This window comes from Camellia sinensis, chromosome 7 (genome assembly GCF_055761805.1).
Source record: "Camellia sinensis isolate YWXY chromosome 7, ASM5576180v1, whole genome shotgun sequence".
Taxonomy (NCBI): Eukaryota; Viridiplantae; Streptophyta; class Magnoliopsida; order Ericales; family Theaceae; genus Camellia; species Camellia sinensis.
Window position 1 is genome coordinate 37,833,396 of NC_138967.1, and position 22,186 is coordinate 37,855,581.

Below are 22,186 nucleotides of genomic sequence, written 5' to 3' on the forward strand. Positions count from 1 at the left end.
AGACCTCATATTATTTCTTTTTTCTGGGAAGCAGCAAGTTTTGAGCCCCAACATTTAGGTTGAGAGTTCAACTGGATCCCACCTGGCTTACTGGGTTTGTGGCTTAGTTGCACGAAACGGGAGTGGAAGCGGGGGAATGTGGCCACTTAGAGGAGTCATAGATTAGGAGCGCTTATGTATTATTTTTATTAATTATTGTAAAAAAAATAAATTGATGTATTATTATTGATTACAAGATTGTTGTATTACAAGATTTTTAATTCATTACAATTCCTATACAATCTATATATAGAAGAAAATGTGGTAGTAGGTGTAGTGGAGGTGATAGTGGGTTAGGTGAAGTGGAGTGTGTGGTGAAGTGGAGGTAGGTGAAGTGGAGTGTGTAGTGGAGTAGGTGAAGGTAAAGATGGGAAATTCTAACAGCCCCCCGCAAACTCAAGGAGGAGAGAAACTAACCAACTTGAGTTTGGAGAGAGTAACAAAACAAGAAAATACATAAAAATAAAAAAGGATAGGAGACACTGTATGGTCGTGTCAGACCGTTGGTGAAGACACTGTATGGGGTGTCATAACGTTGTAGAGGACACTGTATGGTGGTGTCAGACCGATGTAGAAGACAGTTTATGGGGTCATGTCGGACCGTTGTAGAAGACAGTTTATGGGGTCATGTCGGACCGTTGTAGAAGACAGTTTATGGGGTCATGTCGGACCGTTTGTAGAAGACAGTTTATGGGGTCATGTTGGACCGTTGTAGAAGACAGTTTATGGGGTCATGTCGGACCGTTGTAGAAGACAATGTTGTGACAGTTTACGGAGTCTTGCTGGACCCTTGTAGAAACTAACCGGAATCAATGTCGGGACAGTTTACAGAGTCTTGTCGGACCCTTGTAGAAACTAATCGGAATCTATGTCGGGACAGTTTACAGAGTCTTGTCGGACCCTTGTAGAAACTAACCGGAATCTATGTCGGGACAGTTTACAGAGTCTTGTCGGACCCATAAAGGAGTTAACCGGAATCAATGTCGGGACAGTTTACAGAGTCTTGTCGGACCCATAAAGGAGCTAACCGGAATCAATGTCGGGACAGTTTACAGAGTCTTGTCGGACCCATAAAGGAGCTAACCGGAATCAATGTCGGGACAGTTTATAGGGTCATGTCGGACCGCTGTAAAAGTGGCACCCTCAAAAGGTGTGCCCAATTTTTTTTTTTTCAAAAGGCGTGCCATCAAAAGGCGTGCCCACTTTATCAAAAGATGTGCCATGAAAAGGCGTGCCAGTTTGTCGGGCGGCAAGAGGCGCGCGATGCGAGTGGCTGGCCCTGGCTATTTAAAACAAGGTTGAGGCGAAGGCTGTGCATACGAGTCTGAAACCTCTGAACGCTCGGAGAGCTTGTCTCTGCAAATCTTGAAACACCCGGAAACCAACCCTTCTCTGAAACACTTAGCAACTCAAAAAACATGGCCTCTTCTTCCCGTCCAGTTACCCAGAACCTGCTCACGCTCTTTCCAGAACTGAACGAGCCCACAAGAGAAATAACTGGTGCGGTGGCCAGTGAACCGCAACCAAACACCTCTGGTTTTGCTCCATTGAACTTTCCGATGCGGTCGGTGGAGCAAAAAATGGCGATGCAAACTGATATTGAGGCTAATCAGTATACGCTGAAGTCATGCGTGGAAACCATGACGGCGGTCACAAATTTGTCGAACCGGCTGCAGAGTAGGACAAATGAGGTGCAGCATTTAAACTCCCAGCTGGCTCTGCTCCAACGCATGTATAAGGATGCGCGAGCAGAGATAAGCGTGCTAAGGACAGAAAACAAGGAGCTGAAGCGGAAGGCCACCGTGATGTTCCGATTTGGAGGACCGCCATATGCGGCAGTGGAGGAGCAGGGAGTAAATGTGCTCGGTGGCGTGGGAAATCCGGAGGCAACACCGGCAAGGGCCGTCCAGGACGGAGGCAAGAAGAAGAGACCGGCGGCAGAGTAGGTCGGTGGGTGGCGGCCTGCAGAAAAGAAAACAAATCTGTTGTTGTTGTGATGGTGATCTTGTGTGGTCTTTTTTTTTTTTTTTTTTTTTTTTTTTTTTTTTTTTGTGTTTGTTTTTGTGGTTGTGGTGGAAAATGTGAACCGGGGTAAATTCCTGAGATGAATAAAATATGATTTGTTGTGCAAATTGGTAAAGGTTTTTTTTTTTTTTTTTTGTTTTGTGAAATATTAAAAAAAAAATAATAAGATAATGGAAAAAGAAAGATAGAAAAAATAAAATAAATAAAATAAAATAAAAGTAGGGATATGAGAAATATATTATAAAAAATATATATAGAGATATATCTTAAAATAAAAGAAAAGTGTAAAATAAAAGAAGAGTGGTGTTTGGTCAGATATGGGGGTGAGCAAAGAGAATAAAAAAAGAAAGGTTTATATAATATGAGCAAACAGCTTTTGCAGGTGCATCCATTAGTGTGTCTCCCAAGCCATCATGATAGCCTTGCTATTGGAGTCCATGAGCTTATCCTCACTAAAAAATAATTCTATCTGCTAAGTAGTCACCATCAGTTGTCTTTGGACATCCAATAACCCGAGTTTTCATATTTTTATTCCTAAAGTTTGCAGCAAGGAGGCAAGCATTTGTGGTTGAGTCATCTCCACCAATGACAACAAACCCATCCAAATCAAGCTTCAATGCTGTTTCTTGAGCTTGCTGAAACTGCTCTGGAGTTTCAATCTTGCCTCTGCCACTGCAGATCATATCAAAGCCGCCCTGATTTCTGTACGGGTAAATGAACTCTGGAGTCAACACCACATATTTGCACTTCATGATTCCAGCTGGTCCACCCCTGAAGCCGTACACCGTGCTTCCTTTGCAACGATCCTGAGGGAAACTCGGACGATTCGCCTGGCACCAACATTGCCGATGGCTGCCCAAATAGGCCAGGAAAGAGCTTCGCGATCTCATCTGGATTGCCGGCGGCGGAGCTAGGGGGGCCATGGACGACCTTGAAGGAACTTTTGAGAACAGAAGGTAGAGGAAGAGAGTGATCGAGACGGCTGTTCTGGCAACGCGAGGAAGGAGTGGGTGCCGACGAAGCCGGCGGCGCCTGTGACGAGGATGGAGAAGCCGGTCTGTTTGAGATTTGATTATGTAACAGGTTAGGGTCCGGCGGGCGGTGAAGGCAAGGTTGCCGCCCGCCGGAAGGTGAAGCTCACCAAGAGCTAACCTATTGCTCTGATACCATGTAAAAAAAATAAATTGATGTATTATTATTGATTACAAGATTGTTGTATTACAAGATTTTTAATTCATTACAATTCCTATACAATCTATATATAGAAGAAAATGTGGTAGTAGGTGTAGTGGAGGTGATAGTGGGTTAGGTGAAGTGGAGTGTGTGGTGAAGTGGAGGTAGGTGAAGTGGAGTGTGTAGTGGAGTAGGTGAAGGTAAAGATAGGAAATTCTAACAATTATATTTTATTTATTATAATAAATGAGGAATAATAAATTATGTTAAAATAAATAAAAAATAAAAATTTGATGTTTTATTTTATAAATTTTTAAAGATTTTTTTATTATATATGATTTAAATAGATTTCTTTTGACAATTAGATGATTTATTTTATTTATTATATGTTAAAAAGGTAAGAAATAATAAATTCTGTTAAAAAAATAAAAAAGAAATAATAAATAAAAATTATATTATATATGATAAAATAAATAATTTTTTATTTTAGACATAAAAATTATATTGTTTATAATAAATTATATTATATATGATAAATATTATAATTTATAAATTATATTATATATAATAAATTATATTATATAAAACAAAGCCAAATATGAAAATGGAGAGGGAGAGAGAGGGAGAGAGAGAGAACAGAATAGATCGAGAGAGAAGCAAGGGAAGCAAAAAGCAAACAGAGACGAAGAGAGAGAGAAGCAAACAGAGACGAAGAGGAGATCGAGAGTGAGAGAAAAGAGAGAGACGACGACCTAGGGCTTCGAAGAGAGAGACGACGACCTAGGGCTTCGAAAAGGAAGTCAAAGGGCGCGAGATCCAAGTTGTCGAACAGATGATTGAAGCCGGCGACCAGGTTCTCTCCTTGCCCTCTCAAGAGTGCTTCCTTCTTGCATCAGATTCGTGTTTTCCTCTCCTCAGATTCGTGATTCTGCTGCAATTCTTCCTCAGAAGCGCAGAATCACGCCTCTTCCTCAGAGTCATCACCATCTGAGATGATTCTTGCTACTAAGGTTTGTGGTGCATTAACTGGTGTTTAGCTAACAAATTTTTTTTTGGATTGGCATCAGGGTGTCCGGATCAAAACCCAACTAATCCCCAAGGGTGCATAGGCCCTTGGCAAAGAGTGTCCCACAAATGCACCACGGTTAATTCAAGGGTTCTCCCAGTCCCATAGCCCCAAGGAATTGTTAGCACCCAAGAAGTTTTGATCCTTGAACCTTGAAGGGAGCTCACCCCCAAGACCCAAGGCCTTGTCACCAGGCCAACCCCTTGGGGTTAACAATTTTTTTTTTATTATTATTATTTTTTATCTTTTATTTTTAATTTAGTGGTTGAGATTTTCCTGCTTCGTAGAGATTGAGTTATATTTGAATTTGGACCTTTGTAACAAACTGTCTTGTGTGAATGATACACGGGCTCAGTAGACGGTGGCAAGGATGGTCTTGAAAATATAGAATTGTTAAAATCAATCTAATGTATATCGTCTCAAGAAAATAATGATGAAACAGTTGTTATTTTGGAAAAAAATAATTAATGTCTGTTTATGACCCTATCAATCTTGAGTAGCTAATTATATCCATCTTGGTGAGGATTTGGTGAATACATTAGCCATTCATGTCATATTGTTGTGGTTTGGAAATTGTTAAACATCACATGAACACAAATTTGAATATTTGCACATTATTTGTTGCCATCAATGTGTGGCTTTGCTACCTAAGTTTTCTTATATGTTTTTATGATGGATGTTCTTTGGACAGTATGGTTTCTGTTTGTAATTTCTGAGGTTAATGAATTTTTATGGTACAATGAGGTGCCCTAAATTGATGTGTTCTACTTAATGTTTTTGGTTTTTGCAACCAGTTAGTGTGATACTTGGCATCACAAATGCCAAGACATTGTAGAAATGGTGAACATAAAAAAGTCATTTTTGGAGTTAGATTGTGTGGGCGAATGCTTCTGATTTCGGCTCCATTTGTTTCAAGGGTAAATTACACTTTGTCCCCTTTATGTTTTACCATTTTTCTATTTTTGTCTTTGAAGTTTTTTTTTCTCCCATTTTGGCCCTTTACGTTGCAAGTTTTTTCCAATTTACTCTGAAAGCTAACTTCTGTTCAAATTTAGACAACAAACACCATGTTGGCTGTCACTTGGCATAAACAAATATGTTATTATATTTTGGTTTTAGTTTGGGTTAGAGGTGTAGGTTAAATATAACATGCCATGTGGCTGTCAATGTGACAGTTTTTGTCAAATTTTGGACAAAAGTTAGCTTTAGGAGTAAATTGGGAAAAACTTGAAATGTGAAGGGCCAAAGTGGGGAAAAAAAAACAAAGAACTTCAAGGGCCAAAGTGAGAAAATGGTAAAACATAAAAGGGGCAAAGTGTAATTTACCCTTGTTTCAATGTAAAATATTTTACTTGTTTTCCGTTGTTTGGTTGGCCAATCAGTAAGTAAAATATTTTTTTGTCATGGAGCCAAAAATGAATTACGTTTCAATAACTGTAAGTCATTTTTGGCTCATCTCATTCGATGGTAGGCTACATCACACACCAGCATTGGGTTTTGGGTTTGTTGTTTGCCTTGAGATAGTTTTTCTCTTTTGCTCTTCAGCAAATACAGAGCATTATCCTTCAAAAATATTTGTGATGGAATTTTTTTCCAACTGTTAACCAAACACGGGAAAATAAAAATAAAACTTTTATTTTGTGCAAAATTATTTTACATGAAAAATATTTTCTTGTGTAAAATATTTTACTTCAAACAAACGGAGCCCGTTTGTTTTTATTTTTTTGGGTGTTACTTTGTGCAAGGTAACAAAAAGTTGCTAAACCCTTCTATTTGTCCCCCTTCCCCATGGATATGCATTTTTCTGATTCTGCATAACTAGAACTGCATTATTGGTATTGCTGGTTTCTAACGCTGGTATCCATTTCATTCTTTGTAGGCTGACATTGAGGAAGCCAAAACAAAGGAAAATACGAAATTGCAGTCTGCTTTCCAAGAGATACAACTGCAATTTCAAGAAACTAAAGAATTGCTTGTTAAGGAACGTGAGGCTGCAAAGCAAGCTGTCGAGAAAATCCCTGTCGTACAGGAGGTCCCTGTCATACAGGAGGTCCCAGTTATTGATCATGAAATGATTAATAAGCTAACTGCTGAAAATGAAAATCTTAAGGTCAGATCGTTTGGAGCCTAATATCAACCCTCCCTCCCTCTTCTTGTTGAATTTGTTCTATTTCGACTTGCAGTTTAAGACATTTCTTGTATGTACTTATGATTGTGCAAGTTTTTGTGTTTGATTTAACTTTTGTTTAGGAGATGTGTTCTAATAGAGATGTGAACTCTCTTGTACACTCAACATACTTGCATAGCATCTTCTCTGGCACTTTTTTGGTGATACATTAGTTTCTTGAATTTTTGTTTTTGATACATTGCTCATTGTGATGCTTTACAGGCTTTGGTAAGTTCTCTAGAAAATAAAATTAATGAAGCCGAAAAAAAATATGAAGAAACAAACAAGCTTAGTGAAGAGCGATTGAAGCAGGCTTTGGATGCAGAGTCAAAGATAATTCAGTTGAAGACTGATATGCAGAGGTTGTTGCATTGACTAATTTACTCTTGTTGGGATGCAATTTTGATCTTTTCACTCAGTGAAGTTGAAATGGAGCTGGAACATTTATATATATTTATAACTAACTGGTGATTGATTATTTTTAATTTTATTTTTTGTATTGTTGCTATGTTATCTCAGGCTTGAAGAAAAACTTTCTGACATTGAGACTGAGGACCAAGTTTTGCGGCATCAAGCTTTGGTGAACTCAGCTTCTAGAAAAATGTCAGAACATTTAGATATTAAAGCAGCTCAGGTTAACATGCTACAGAAAATGTCAGTGCCTTTTTTTGGCTCTTTTGTGGTTTTGTTCTTACCCTTTTGTTATTTTTACTTGCAGCCTGCAGAAAATGGTTATCATGTGAGTGAATAAAACAGAGCTACTATAACTTTTTTAAACATGTTATTTCTTTGTTATCAATGTAGTCAACCCTGTTCATAAGGAAGAGCTCTTTCCTACAGGAACTGCAGAGTCCAACACCTGCTAAAAAGTTTGGTTCAGAATCAATGAGGAAATCCCAGATTGAAAGGCTTCATGTATGCACTTCCCAAAAAAACTAGAATTATATATACATTTACATTTTCTATTTAATTCTATTTGCCTTGCTCTTTTCCTCTCTGTGATTGCTGAGAAATGGTAGGGAAAAGAGGTAGAGCTAAAATCTTGATCCTGAAACTTTTGTTCTTTGGGACATTCAGTATGTGTGGAGCATGGTTCTAAATAGTGGTATTAAGAGACGTATTGGTATCATCACCGTGTTGCAGTGTCGGGAGTTTCAAGCTATATGTATTGGGAATTGGGGGATGTGGGCATGAATTTTCTAAAATCATTCACAGCCCCTTTAAAACTCAATGATACACAACCTCTTAAATTTAATTTCTCACATTTTGTTTATTATATTCATATATAGAATCATTTTTTACTTGATACTTTTCTCACCTCACTTTTTTCGATGTGTGTACCAGTCATAATTCACCACTCCCTTTTGGCTCAATTGATCAGTCACAAAAATAATGGAAGCTGTAGTGAATCCCACATTGCTGGTGTACTTGCCTTTGAGGCATACGCTACACTATTAAAAGCAAGTTATGAAACTTAGATTTTGCTTGTAGACCCACATCGGGTAAGAGACGAAGCTGTGAGGCATCAACCAGTTATAAATATATAAAAAAAGGAGCCTAAGGACAGTTACACCTTCATAGCTGCTGGTGCCGTGCAGCATATGTTTGTGTTAGGTTACCAATTTTCCCCAAAGCCTAAGCTATTAGGAAATGGGCCCAACAATGTATATCAAGCTATCTAACAGTTAGGTCAACTGGCATAATGATAAACATATATAAATATATATATATATATTTTGCAGTTGTTTGAACTGTCCAGTTTAAAAAAGTTTCAGTATTTTTAACTCATTCAAACTTCTTCATCTCATGAACCAGCCGGTTTGTTTATGATTTTCATTAGCAACGGTATACCGGTGTGTATTTAAATTGGTAGGCCAAAAACCCATGTATCAGCCAGTTGAACATTGGTGTTGTGGAGTGCCTGCATTGGACATGTCATGGGTATGGATATGAGACATACGTCTATCACCTCTATTTTCTGACAGTTTGGCCAGCTGGATGGAACAATTCTTTAAGTTTGTTTGAATTCAATCCTTGCATGGGAGCAAGCAATCTTCTTGAAAACTTCATTTCCCCTTGTCATAGGATTTAGGAAATTAAATGAAATGACATTGAATCTGTACATATGATGTGTGCAATAGCATTTTTCTAACATAATGAACTAGGTGAAGAGAAAAGAAAGAATCTCCAATGGAGCCTAATATACTCATCTTAGCTAACGATTTATTTATGTTTTTTTGCAAAATTGGAAAACACTGAAAAAGATTATCTTGAAATTAATGTTCACTTCTTTTCTCTTGTTCCTCAGAAACCAAATTGAGGTTCTGGTGAAGTTAAATGGATTTATTTCAATGTTGGTATCTTTTTCTTATCTTTGCTTCAGGAGAATGTAGACACACTTATCAAATGTGTGAGTCGAGATCTTGGGTTCAGTCATGGAAAACCAGTTGCAGCTTTTACCATATATAAAAGCCTTCTCCGTTGGAAATCTTTTGAAGCAGAAAAAACCAGTGTATTTGATCGTCTTATTCAGATGATTGGTTCTGCAATAGAGGTAACTTGAGTTACATTACACTAAACAGCTATTCCTTTTGGCTATCCAAGAGTCATACAATTATTGGTAATGGGAACTGTGGGGAGGAGTGGGGGGAGGAGGATTAAGAGTAGTCCTTTTGACATGAATCTACCATTTGGTTCTCTAATCCTTCTTTTGATTTTTTAAGCATTTTGAATTTAGAAAGAGAATTTTTTTTCTGTTTTTTCCCCTCACTTTGGCAAGGCAAAGAAATACTAAAAAATGGCAAATGCGGTCAAGAGTTTTAAAAAAGGGCAGGGGACCGTGGCAAAGTGGACTTTCTTCTCTGTTATTCTTCTTGTTCTTTGTTCAGATTTTAGTTTTTTATTTTTTTTATTTTTTAAACCCCCTGTCCTCCGTCCCCCCTGTAACTGCCCCTTTTAAATATGTGGGATAAGACTTCATTTGTTTTCCACCTTTGTTATATCCCACATTTTAACCTTTTTTTTATTTATTTATAAAAGGGTTGTTGATCTTATAGTCCTTTATATTATGAGTTCGAAGCAAGCGTTATTGGATAGTAATACCTGCATCATTCATTAACTTTGATTTTTTCTTGCACAATTTTCAATCAAGTTATCAAGAAAAATTAACTTTATGCACATGTTTGTCTGACCTTTACATTTTGAGTAAAGGAAAACAAAATCCAATGTGCTCTATGTTATTTATTGTATATACATATTCATTTTATGTTCAGGATCAAGATAACAATGCTCATATGGCATATTGGCTATCAAATACTTCGGTGTTGTTGTTTTTGCTTCAAAGGACTTTGAAAGCTACTGGTGGGAAACCACCAACTCCAACTTCATTCTTTGGAAGGATGACTCAAGTAACGAAATTCCTATTTACTCATTTATTTATAATTTTATTATGATTTCCTTTTTATGGGATTGCAGAGAAATGATTGCATTATCACAACAAATGGAAATTTAACTGATGAAATCTTCTATTGCAATATGTAAAGTAATTCAATATTTAGCATTTCTATGAAATTTTTCTGAATGCAAATGATTTTGATATTCTCTCAGGGATTTCGATCATCCTCTTCTTCTGCCAACCTTTCTTTCCGCGGGCTTGAAGTGTACCAGGTTGAGGCCAAATATCCTGCTTTGCTTTTCAAGCAGCAGCTCACTGCTTATGTGGAGAAGATATATGGAATAGTTCGAGACAATTCGAAGAGGGACTTGTCCCCGCTTCTTTCTTCCTGTATCCAGGTACACTGTCTACCAAAGTTTGATCTTTCAACTGCTTGTATCTGGATTCTATTTTTCAGGGTAACCAATCATATCGTTATTTGAAGGTTAAGCACTTGAACCTGTTCCAAGTTATGAATGATATATTTATTGGTAGGAAATTTTTAGGAAATAAATTGTTTTGTTGAATGGTTCAGTCCTTTGAATTCTTGACATTACATTATAGTTTTGGACATCTTTTTCTCTTTTATTCACTAGATGTATTTTTCTGTGAGCCTGTCTGGGATTAAAGATAATAGATCCTTTGTCAAAAAATCTGGGGAAGATGTTAGCTAGAATGAAGTAGTAACATTAGTTTCAATTTTCTGCTTCAGCGGTCATGGTTCACATTCTATTACTTGCCATGTAACTAATAATTGTTGTTAATAAATTAGGCTTTAAGACGATTGAGATCGGATATTGTTGTTTTGAATATTTGAGTTATGATTATTATCTAGTAAAGTTGTAAATTTGTATTGTGACCCCAATCATGTCGTACCCTTACAATTCAGGCAGCAAGAACATCAGGAGGAAATGTGTTGCGAGCTTCTGGGAGCAGTACTCCTCCAGCTAGTCACTGGCAGAACATCATTGAACGCCTAAATGGGCACCTCAGTACATTGAAAGAACATTTTGTATGTGATTTTCACATGGTACACAAATTAAGTGGGACAATGATTTTCTTTTTGATGCATTTTAACTTTTAATACATTGTTCTTTCAGCTATCTCCAATCCTCTGTCAGAAGATGTTCACTCAGATTTTTTCTTATATTAATGTACAGCTTTTTAATAGGTAGGTTCCTCTCTTGTAGCTAGACTATTTGTCATTATATGCTATTAAATTCAGTTGTGAATTTTAATTGTGCTATGCTACTGCAGCCTTCTTCTTCGACGGGAGTGCTGCACATTCAACAATGGGGAATATGTGAAGTCTGGGTTAGCTGAATTAGAACTGTGGTGTGGCCAAGCAACAGAAGAGGTACTGTTTTGGTTTTTTATAACTGGTCAAAGAGGATACTTTCTTAAAGGCCATTACCTATTACCGGTCTCAATATTAACTGAATATGAAAAAGTGGTTCTAAGTCTACATGTTCTGATAAAATTTAAACCACTATTGAAGAAGTTTATAGTATCGCTTTTAATTCTTATTAATGAAATCTCTTTCTGTTGCCAATCAAAAAAAAAAAAAAACGTTTACAGTTCTGTTGTCCTGCAGGGGATGAGTAAGAAAGAACAGAAGAAGAAACATGTGATTAATACCCATGTAACATATTAAAATAGAAGAGACGGAAAAGCAGTACTAAACATAGAGGTTAAAAGGAAGGGGGAAGGGGAATCAACCTTGCTTGATGTAATAGACAATAGACATAACACTTCTTTTGGCTTTGCTTGTTTCAGCCAAGTGTATCCTTGTTGAGGAGTGTCTTTGTGAGCCTAAGCCTTTTCAGTGTATTCCTAGTGGCTTGGGCTGTAAATTTTATTTTGTTAGGCTAGGTGTGTTCATATTTCTTGTTGACCTAGTTTTTCGGGTTGTGATAGGTGTTATCTAATATGTTATACATGCAAGGCATGTGTTACCCTTTAGAGAGGTGGTGCCTTCGGGCGTGTTCTAAGGTTTCGTTGTATATCATATTTTTTTTGGTAATAAAATCACTTGACAAAGAAAAAAAAAGAAAAGTGGATTAGGTAGAAACCTAACACGACTTATGTGGCTGCCCTTAGACTCTAACTGGTTCTGACTTCTCATACTTAACAGCTCTAGTTTTTCCCACATTAGCAACGGCCCATAGGAGACTAATTGCACTATATATATTGTTGTTTGGCAGCAAACTTGTCCTTGGTATTGATATTTTTGGTCAGGCACATTTTTGCTATAATATCTGTTCTCTCCCCAATGCAGTATGCAGGGACATCCTGGGATGAACTAAAACACGTAAGACAGGCTGTCGGATTCTTGGTATGTTCTCTTGGTTCTTTATCATGGTGCAATTCAGATGGTACGCCTTAGATACTTTTAATTTGCTCACTGTTAATGGTTTCACTGTTCTGGAACTAGTGTATACTGTTTGAGCCAAATTAATGTCTTTTTCTTAGTTTTCTTTTTTGAAATTAAGTTTTACTTTTCTAAACTTCTTAGATTCGTTAACCTCTTATTTTCTCTTTATTTAACAATAATCACATATATAAATTTTATAAGTATCCCTCAACAATGGTTACCAAATATATATGATTCAAGGATACTGCGGAATTGTAACTTGTGTGCTTGTCTTTTGACATTAAAGAATAAGTGATCGCATTCCTCCTTGGTAGAACACTGCAATTTTATAAGTATCCCTCAACAATGGTACCAAATATATATGATTCAAGGATACTGCAAAATTGTAACTTGTGTGCTTGTCTTTTGACATTAAAGAATAAGTGATCGCATTCCTCCTTGGTAGAACACTGCTTATATACATAGATTGCTGGTATTTTTGTTACCTTTTTGAAGCTAATCTTCACCCAAAAAAAAAAAAAAAAAAAAAAATAATAATAATAATAATAAAGGAAAAAATAAAAGGAATAAAGTAAATCAAGCCCTGTTAGCCTTGGGCATCTGTGTCTTTGTTAGTTTGATTCATGCTATATATTTATTGGCAGGTTATACATCAGAAATCACGAATTTCCTATGACGAAATTACAAATGATCTCTGCCCTGTAAGTCTTTTTCTCTGTTTGTGCATGCAAGCATGTTTATTGGTTAACTGGTGGTTTAATTTTTGTTCTCAACAAAATTTATCTTTAAAAGAATTCTAATGAATATATGTGTTGGGAAAGCAAACCATATTTGGAAAGATTTGGTTAGGCATGTGTTGTTGTCTTGGAGTTAAGCTTTTAATTTTTATTTTAATAGTTAATTTTTATTTTGCTTTCTCTCTCTCTCTCTCTCTCTCTCTCTCTCTCTCTCACACACACACACACACACACACACACACACACACACACTGATGCTTTCTTTCTATTTCAGATACTGAGTGTACAACAGCTTTATAGAGTATGCACGCTTTACTGTGATGACAATTATAACACTCCAAGTGTATCCCCAGATGTAAGCTGAAAGAAATGACAATATAATCTTCTTCTTTAGAGCTTAAATTAAACTTCTTGTCGTGTAATTTGTTTGTTCCTTTTTGTGGCTCACATCCCTGCTCCAACTGTCACATTGCACAGGTTATTTCCAGCATGAAGATACTAATGACAGAAGACTCGGATGATTCAGATAACAACTCCTTTTTGTTGGATGACAATTCTAGGTATGATAAAATATTACCCTCTTAAAGAATTGATTTTATGTTGCGAACCTATGTTACTTGCAACATTGGATTGTTTCAATATGTGGAATGGGAACGAGAACATGGTATGCTACATGCTATAAAATGTGATATGACAAGAGTAGACTTGATAGATTACACTACAAGAATTTAAGGCACTGCTTGAGTAATTTTCTTTTAACAATTAGATATCAAATAAATTGAAGGTTTTTTCCGCCAAATGTCATGTAGATTACATTTGTGTAAGCATTATGACCCATTTTAACATTACCTTAAATTTTAGTTTATTATATTTGATTTTATTACTTAACCCCCAGGGGTTAGCCTGGTGGCAGGGCCTTGGATCTTGGGGGTGTACTCCCTCCAAGGTTCAGGGATCGAAACCTCTTAGGTACTAACAATTCTTTAGAGAAAAACCCTTAAATCAACCGTGGTGGACTTGCGGGAAACTCCTTGCGGAGGGCCTATGCACCTCTGGGGATTAATCGGGTTTTGATTCGGACACCTTGGTGCCAATCAAATTAAAAAATATTTGATTTTATTACTTTTAAGGAACCCTTTAGGAGAAATATTGGGAAAAAAATTGAGATCATTATAGATTGCTAAATATGTCGTTTACGGATGAAAGTGTACTATGCTTCAGAATGTGCATTCCAAAACTTAATCCGCTAGGGTAGTAGAGTTTCTGGTAACATTGTTTCCAACTAATTGTGCTCCATAAATGCAGCATTCCCTTCTCGGTTGATGAAATTAACAGTTCCGTCAAAGAGAAGGATTTCTCAGATGTAAAACCTCCTGCAGAACTAGTTGAAAATCCGGCCTTCGAATTTTTACAGGAATAAGGCTGTTGTTCTTCGGTTCTTTTCCTTTTATGATGCCCGCAGATCAACAAAGACAAGATGGACAGGCACTACCACTACTACTCGGGTCAAATGCCGCAATGTAAATTCGCCACCAAATTTTCTCTGTAGATACTTCCTCATTAGTGTAACATCCATCAGTAAAATTATTCTTTGAATTTAGATTTGTAACATGCATAGGCTTTTTTCTGATATAATTAGAAGGGGTAGAGGATGGAATTTACACGAGTGCCTCTGTTTTGCTTGGTTCTTCTAACCCCCCCTCTCCCTCTCTGTTGCCCTATTTTTTATTTATTTGTTAGTGGGGTCATTTTAGGCCAGCATTCTTTGTAGTGATGACAAGAGGGAAGCATATTTTTTTATAAATGTAATGTGGTGAAGGGAGGAGCTATCATTTTCAGAAAAATAGTTCAATCTCAATGCAATTTAGTTTTTTTTTGTAGTCTGGACTTGTTATGACTTTCTTCCTGTGTTTTTTGTGGGAGATTTATTAATTGCTGCTCGACATCCTCGGGAGATTTGTTTGTCTTTGGCTAAAAAATAAAAAACTGAGTTCATGGTCGGTGACATAAAAAGGGCAGTCCTAATGCATGAGGCTCCCACTGTTGTGAGGTTTGGAAGGTAGGGTAAGATGTACGTAGCCTTACATGCGTCTACAGAGAGACTGTTTCTATGGTTTATAAGGTGCGAATTTTTAAAATTAATCTAGTGATGTACTCCTGGAAAATTCATTTGCTTCTCTCCATGGTATTGCACTGAAATCAGGGAACCTAAGCTTGAAAGGATGATCCATTTCTTGTTATTCTGAAGTGTTTGAGTTGTGATAGACATGAATAAGCAAATTAAGGTTGTTGATCGCTCTAGCATTTATCAATAATGAGTGCAAAGTTGTGAAGGAATGTAATACTTTGTTTGACAAACATTTAAAGAATTGCTAATTGTGACATTTATTTTGTGAGGATCAAATTCTACATGGTATGGCGATAAGCATTCTTACAACAACTATCAACCGCTAATCACTATTGAAAATCCTTTTTCTTGCTTGATTGATTAGATTCACTTTTTTTTGGAGACAAGCTCCCCTCCATAATTGCATCTCTTCATATTCATCCATACTCTTCTTGTGGGTCCAAATTTGAACTTACATTGATGATCTGAACCGTTTACTTTGTAACTTTTGTAAAAAAAGTCATCCATACAAAAAATTAATTTTATCGGACATCTATAAACACAAGAACAAATCACATTTTATTTTATAAAATAAATAGCAAATAAGATTATAAATTTAAATCATTCATTTTGTAAAATAAAACGTAATTTGTTTGTATTTATAGTTGTCAGATAAATTTAATTTTTTGTATGAATAACCTTTAAAGTGAAGCCTATGAAGTAGATGGTTTAAATCATCAAAGTAAATCCGAATTGAGGCCTACAAGAGAGAATGGAGGGGAGCGTATCCCCACTTTTGGAGTGTCAACTAGGGAAAATTATTTGTTGGTCTTTGGGCAAATCCGTGTGACGCTTCAATTTGATATTTATTGATTAAAAAATTAGAACTTTTTTGTTTAGATAGTCAAAAGAATAGAACTTAAGACCACCAAATTGAGTTTTTGAGAGTTGATTTAACAAATGTCAAGTGATAAATGGTGTGAAATATTGTTTTAAGACCATCAAATAATCTCTCGTCAAATAAGCAATTAGGCGTAATTTCACTTTAATATCTTTTAAAAGTACCCCTAATATCTTTGAATGATATTATATTTGATTTTTCTTGATGGTCCAAACCATACTATTGTAAGCATTGCTTATTTTCAATGTGAAAAAGTTTCACTCACACTAATAGCTGATGTAAAGGGACTATGGGCTTATCAAGGAATGCTATAGAATCCAAAAAGTTTTACGTAAAGTTTGCTAACAATCAAAATCAACACTAATTTCTTTCTGCTCATCTAAATAAATGACAAAATATTCAACACATTATTATTATTATTATTATTATTATTATTATTATTATTATTATTGTTATTGTTATTGTTATTGTTATTGTTATTGTTATTGTTATTGTCGTCGTGGTCTGTCATTTATATATATATATGAGATAATTCATTAATACATTATGAGAAATATTTCAAATTGAACATTGATTATTCTATTCGTAAGTCATGTTTGTTTGGACACATTAGATACGGATTAGCATGCCTAGGACTGTTAGTCATAAGATTATCAATCCATTTGAATTGTCCAAGTCGGGGTCAAGGCAAGTCCAAGTCCTACAAACACATGGCAAAGTCTGTTGAATGCACTTTCAAACAAGTTCACATGCATACAGATGGTCTCGGCATCTTTCAAAACCAAGCTAAGTCAAAACAAAACGTTGTTTCTCATCTCGGGAAAACATGCTGGGCGACTACCAGGTCTAGGCCGAGGTCCCACATCTCCTTGCCGAGGTGTTGCCTCGATGGCCACATTCAAGGAAATGAGGTCGGGAAAATTTGGGTTTCCCTCTCTTGAAGAACACGTCGAACATGAAGAACATGAACATGAGGAAGATGAATGCAAGATCATAATTTTGCTATTACAAAATCTGAGATTTCATGCTATAAATTAAAAAACATGGACCTGGGTACCCATATTCAAGGATCTTGTGAGAACAAACACAAAACATGAATCTTAAGGCAAACTTTCGGATCAAACAAGACTTTTTCTTCAAGAACACATGAACACTATTTTCTCTTCTAAAACTAACTTTAAATCAATGCATGACGTGCAGAACAGGTTCGATCGTGCAATGCAGCTAGGTAAACATAAAGAACGACAAGAGTAAATCAAGAATCTAACCTCAATACACGAATCTAACGGTTTGATCTCTAGGAATCAAGCTCGAAAGCCCACTCTCTCACTCTAAAACTTCTTCTTCTTCTTCCTAGAGCTCCTCCCTCTCTACAAGGCAAAGATATAACACAAAATGTATATTTTCTTGGTCTGTCGGCTGACTTAACCCTCTGCAGGGGTACGTGGCAACGGCTGGTTGGTTCTACTCAAAAAGCTGACTAAGTGAAAAGACAAGACTATGACAAAGTGTACTCAGCAAGCTAGGCGGCAGGAGCACTCCGACAAGTAACGACATCGGCTAACAACAAGACTTCGGCAAGCAAGGGGCAAGGACATCGGCTAGAAAGGACAACACTTGGCCTAGCTGTGCCACACCTTGGCCTAGTTGTGCCACACCTCGGTCTAGGTCGTACCAATCCAGGAGTAAGGTCACTAGGGTTCAAGGGTAACATCTCGGCCTAGATAATACACATCTCGGCCTCGGCGATGAACACCTCGGCCTAGATAATGACATCTCGGCCAATATGTTAGGGCGAAGGTGGAGGTCAAACAAAGTGGTTCCAAGGAAGTTCTAGACTAAAGATGACCTCGGCTAAACTCATACCAAGCAAGGTACAAAACATGCGAGAAACACTTAAGCAAGACGAATCAAGGTTTGCAAGGATGCAACATATCAAGACAAGATCATGTAATATATGCAAGCATGACTAGGGTAGAGTGAGGGTTGTTACAAAATGTATGAGGACTAGGTAAATTGAAACTAAACATATGAATTATGTCATTGAATATGACGGTTTGATTAAATTGTTAAATGTGTGAGTTTTGGTAGTCATTGTATATGACGCGTTTTTTAAATATATTGTATATGTATCATTGTTTAGGAGGAGATAGGGGATGTACTCCATTATTTGGGAGGAGATAGATGATGGACTCTAGTGAAAATTAAGTTGGCCGGAGTATCCAGAGTGAAAGTCCCGAAATCTTATATATATATATATGGGTGCCGGTTCCCTCGGATGAGAATTCTATAAAATGACAAGGAAATTGAAGTGTTTGAATAATGGTTGCTATTGAAGTGTTGATAAATGAGTTATAGCCTCGTTTGGGATTGTTTAGATAACAAGGGATTTTATCTATGAGTTGATTAGAATAAATGAATGGAAATGGTTTAAGATATTGATATCGTTATTGTTTAGTCATGAAAAGAGGATGTCAGTTGGTTTTAAGTGTTAAACATTTATCTAATGCTTATATCTTAGTCAAATCTCATTCATTGTGTTAGTATATCTCTACTGGGCTTTGGCTTACCCTACTTGGGAAGTCATTTTCAGGTACAGGTGACATGCCACCTCCAAAGGCATAGCTTGGGAGAACTTGGGGCTGAAGGCTCTATTTTTGTTGTTCTTCTTTTCATATCAAGTGTTTATTCAAGCCGAGGGCTTTACTAGTATAGAGCTTAAGACTCTTTTGTTGTAACCAAGACATATCTTGGAAAGGTGTAAGCCCGTAGGGCATTTATTTTGTTGTTAACAATTAGTGTTACATGCTGTAGTTTCAAAATGAACATTTATGAAAGTGTAATGCTTGTAACACCTTTTGTAATATAAATTCCAATGGATGAATGTATAACCTTTTCAGTATATTCATAGATCTTGTGTGTGGTTTATTTATATCCCTTTTTAGGGCATACATTTCTCATACTGATTTTCTTAATTTTAAACAATTAAAAAAAAATTCCATTGGTTAATTTCTATTTAACCATATTAAAATAAAACTATAATTAGTTTATGATTTATTTTATATTCCCACATCAAGGGAAAAAAGAAAAAGTGAATTGTTTCACTTATATAAAGTAAATCTTATACTTGTATTTAATATTGTAGTGTTGTACATAATTTAGTTCAAGACAGCTTAATTTTCAAAATAAAAAATCTAATTAGTCTATGATATGATTTATTTTATTACCTTACATCAGGAGAAGAAGGAAAAAGTGAGTTGTTTTGGTTATGTAAGATGAATTTTATACTCCCATATCTATATATTATATAAGAAAAATGAGGTTTTAAACTCATAAACCTTGTGCGAACTCCAATACGTCCATCTTAATTTTCTAATTTTTTGATTTATAAAAATTAAAAGAAAAACCCTCAGCACTTGTTGACTTCTCCTAAGTCTTTTTGACTTCTCTCATACATACCATTTTCAACTTCTCTCATACATATTTAATTATTTTGGAAATAATAATTATCCCCCCTTTTCAACTTTTTCCATAATAATTATCCCTTAATTTATGGATTTCAAATGGAAAGATAAAATATTAAAAATCCCTCAAAAAATTAGATAATATTTTTCATGAGAATTGTGGGTATCTATCTATATCTTATATATTATATTATAACATAACCAAAAATAAAAATAAAAATAAGATATACAAACAGATAAAATTAATAAATATGATTTCTTATTATTTATTCATTTAAAATCTTTCTTTTGCCTCTCAATATCCCATCTTAAATTTTAAAAATCTTTAAATTCTATCTAAACAAATCTAATTTGAAAATATCTCACACCATCATACTTTAAATCAATAAAACTCACATGTCTATTACATATCTAACTCACATCCTAACTTACCTAAATAATAATAATTAAAAACAAATAGAAACCATAAATAAATTAAATTAAAAAAAAATAGAAACTCACAACTCCAACTTAAATAAATTAAACAAAAAAATAAAAATAAAATAGAAACCACAGAAAAACAACAAAGATAAGAATTTAGATATAAATCTCAAAAAGATATGACAATATCTAGATTTGAATTATGATTAACTAATATAATTATCTATTTTTTTTATGTATATCTATCAAAATTTTAAATCACTTAATGAGACAAATTAATCAAGTTTCAAGTTTTGTTTAAAGAATAATCTGATTAGTCATCCAACCCCTAGACTTCACGGGCACTGGCGAAGGAGCTGATGGATTAGGCGAGGCGAGGTCTAAGTTGTTAGGGGGTAATATCTTACCACTTCATAAATTTATTTATTTTTTAATTTTAGTTTTTTCCCTTTGTGATTCTTTTTCTCTGTTGTTGGTTTGGTTTTGGTTTCGGTTCTAAAGAGATTTAAATTTATGTGTTTGTTTACAGGTTTGCATGGTGGAGAAGAATAATTGGTGATGATAGTTGCAATTGAAATATTTATACTCATTCTGTGCCTATAATTTTGATCGGATTTTGTTTTTTGTTTTTTTAATGAAAACAGTAAAATTGAAGTAAAAAAATGGGTATCTATTTTTTTTTAATTTTTTATTGTAATTTTATTTTATAGAAAATGTGAAAATTTATTGAGAATTCAAGATTGTACTATAACATTAGATTTTTGTATAACTAGGTAAATTTAAAATTTTTAAATATCATTGTGTTTTTATTTTTATTTTTATCCTCTTTCTATCCTATTATGCCATTATTGCTATTTGTTAGTTTATTAATCATAATTCAATTAATTGAAAATGAATGCTTAGCATAACTTTTTATATATATTAATTAATTTGTTACTGCTATAACATAATATATAGGGATAACTTTGAAATATAATTTCTTTTTTTTATGTGATTAAAATAGCCCATCTTAAAAAACCCAATCCTTTTTTTTTTATACTTTTAAATTTTTTAAATTGAAACATCAGTAGTTTATATGTACAAAACAAAATTGATAAACACATATTCAAAAGCTACACATTTTTTATTCTTTTTTTTTTCTCTTTTTTAATAGGTAGGATATTTAGAAATGAAAAATGTTTGACACCTTGAAAAACTTTCCATAATCTGACTTATATGATGTAGTCATAAGTGTCAATTTTTATACAGATATGAGAAGAAAATTAATTAAATTATACATTTCAACCAACCACATACTCAAACTTTCACTATTTTAAGATGCTATTTCACTATAATTCAAATTAAGAGAATCTTCAACCCTTAATATTTTTTTTTATCGAATTATAATTGGATAAAAAACTTAAAAAGATGAAACGTTGGAAATTATTATTATTTTCCACCAAAATTGATGAAAATAAAAAAATTGGAATAAGAATTAAAGTTCTTTTAGAAATTGATAAAAAATTAATGAAAAAGTTAAAATAATTCATATCAAATCAAAATTTTTATTCAAATTTAAAATCAAATTAGATAAAAAAAAATTAAAAGAAAATGATGAAAGGTTGGAAATATTCTAAAATCTTCTTATTCTTAAAGACTAGAAATTTGTGTGTATATTATATTCATATTTTATTTTTATTTGTGAAATTAAAACCAAAATAAATGTAACTTAAATTATTAGATTAATAATAGAAACATCATACTATCAATTATTGTTAAATATCATTTCACTACACATTTAATAATAAAATTGTATATTTGTCTTAATTATAACTTTTAAATTTGTATATCTTCATAATAAGAGGAGGTATATCATAACTCATGTAATCTCATTTAATTAAGTTTAACCTTTTTTTTAGGGGTTTTTTTTTTAAGGTCCTTGATCTTATGGTTTTATAGCATAAAGGACATCAAATATTTTTATGATGTCTAAGGTCCATCAACAATATTTTCATAATGTCTAAGGTCCCTCAACCTTGATCCAGAGAAATTTCAGTCCAGAGAAAATTGGTCCAGAGAAATTTCAGTCCAGAGAAAATTAGTGCAGAGAAATTTCAGTCCAGAGAAAATTGGTCCAGAGAAATTTCAGTCCAAATTTCTCTGGAAAATCTAATTATTCTCAGAATTTTATGCAGAGGGAGCCACACATACACCATGCATATTTTTGGTGAATGTTTGTGCACTGATAATCAAGAAATGTCTTTTTTATCTTGAAGAAGTTTACGAATGATTTTTTTTTTC

General features: G+C 34.6%; 1 protein-coding gene and 1 pseudogene across 2 annotated transcripts in view; one reads left to right on the plus strand and one right to left on the minus strand.

Moving 5' to 3' along the window:
- Positions 1 to 14,897, plus strand: part of LOC114258583 (myosin-6-like) — a 70,920-nt gene extending 56,023 nt beyond the window's left edge. For both annotated transcript variants that reach the window (XM_082877779.1, XM_082877778.1), the window contains 16 exons: positions 6,183 to 6,413; positions 6,693 to 6,832; positions 6,990 to 7,104; positions 7,189 to 7,209; positions 7,311 to 7,385; positions 8,854 to 9,024; positions 9,743 to 9,877; positions 10,077 to 10,262; positions 10,793 to 10,915; positions 11,004 to 11,074; positions 11,161 to 11,260; positions 12,182 to 12,238; positions 12,922 to 12,978; positions 13,289 to 13,369; positions 13,492 to 13,574; positions 14,320 to 14,897. In XM_082877779.1, the coding sequence (XP_082733905.1) occupies positions 6,183 to 6,413; positions 6,693 to 6,832; positions 6,990 to 7,104; positions 7,189 to 7,209; positions 7,311 to 7,385; positions 8,854 to 9,024; positions 9,743 to 9,877; positions 10,077 to 10,262; positions 10,793 to 10,915; positions 11,004 to 11,074; positions 11,161 to 11,260; positions 12,182 to 12,238; positions 12,922 to 12,978; positions 13,289 to 13,369; positions 13,492 to 13,574; positions 14,320 to 14,434 (1,761 nt within the window). In that variant the 3' untranslated portion in view covers positions 14,435 to 14,897. The remainder of the gene's footprint in view (positions 1 to 6,182; positions 6,414 to 6,692; positions 6,833 to 6,989; positions 7,105 to 7,188; positions 7,210 to 7,310; positions 7,386 to 8,853; positions 9,025 to 9,742; positions 9,878 to 10,076; positions 10,263 to 10,792; positions 10,916 to 11,003; positions 11,075 to 11,160; positions 11,261 to 12,181; positions 12,239 to 12,921; positions 12,979 to 13,288; positions 13,370 to 13,491; positions 13,575 to 14,319) is intronic.
- Positions 2,502 to 3,201, minus strand: LOC145795047 (pyrophosphate--fructose 6-phosphate 1-phosphotransferase subunit beta pseudogene; annotated as a pseudogene).
- Positions 14,898 to 22,186: the final 7,289 nt, after the last annotated feature.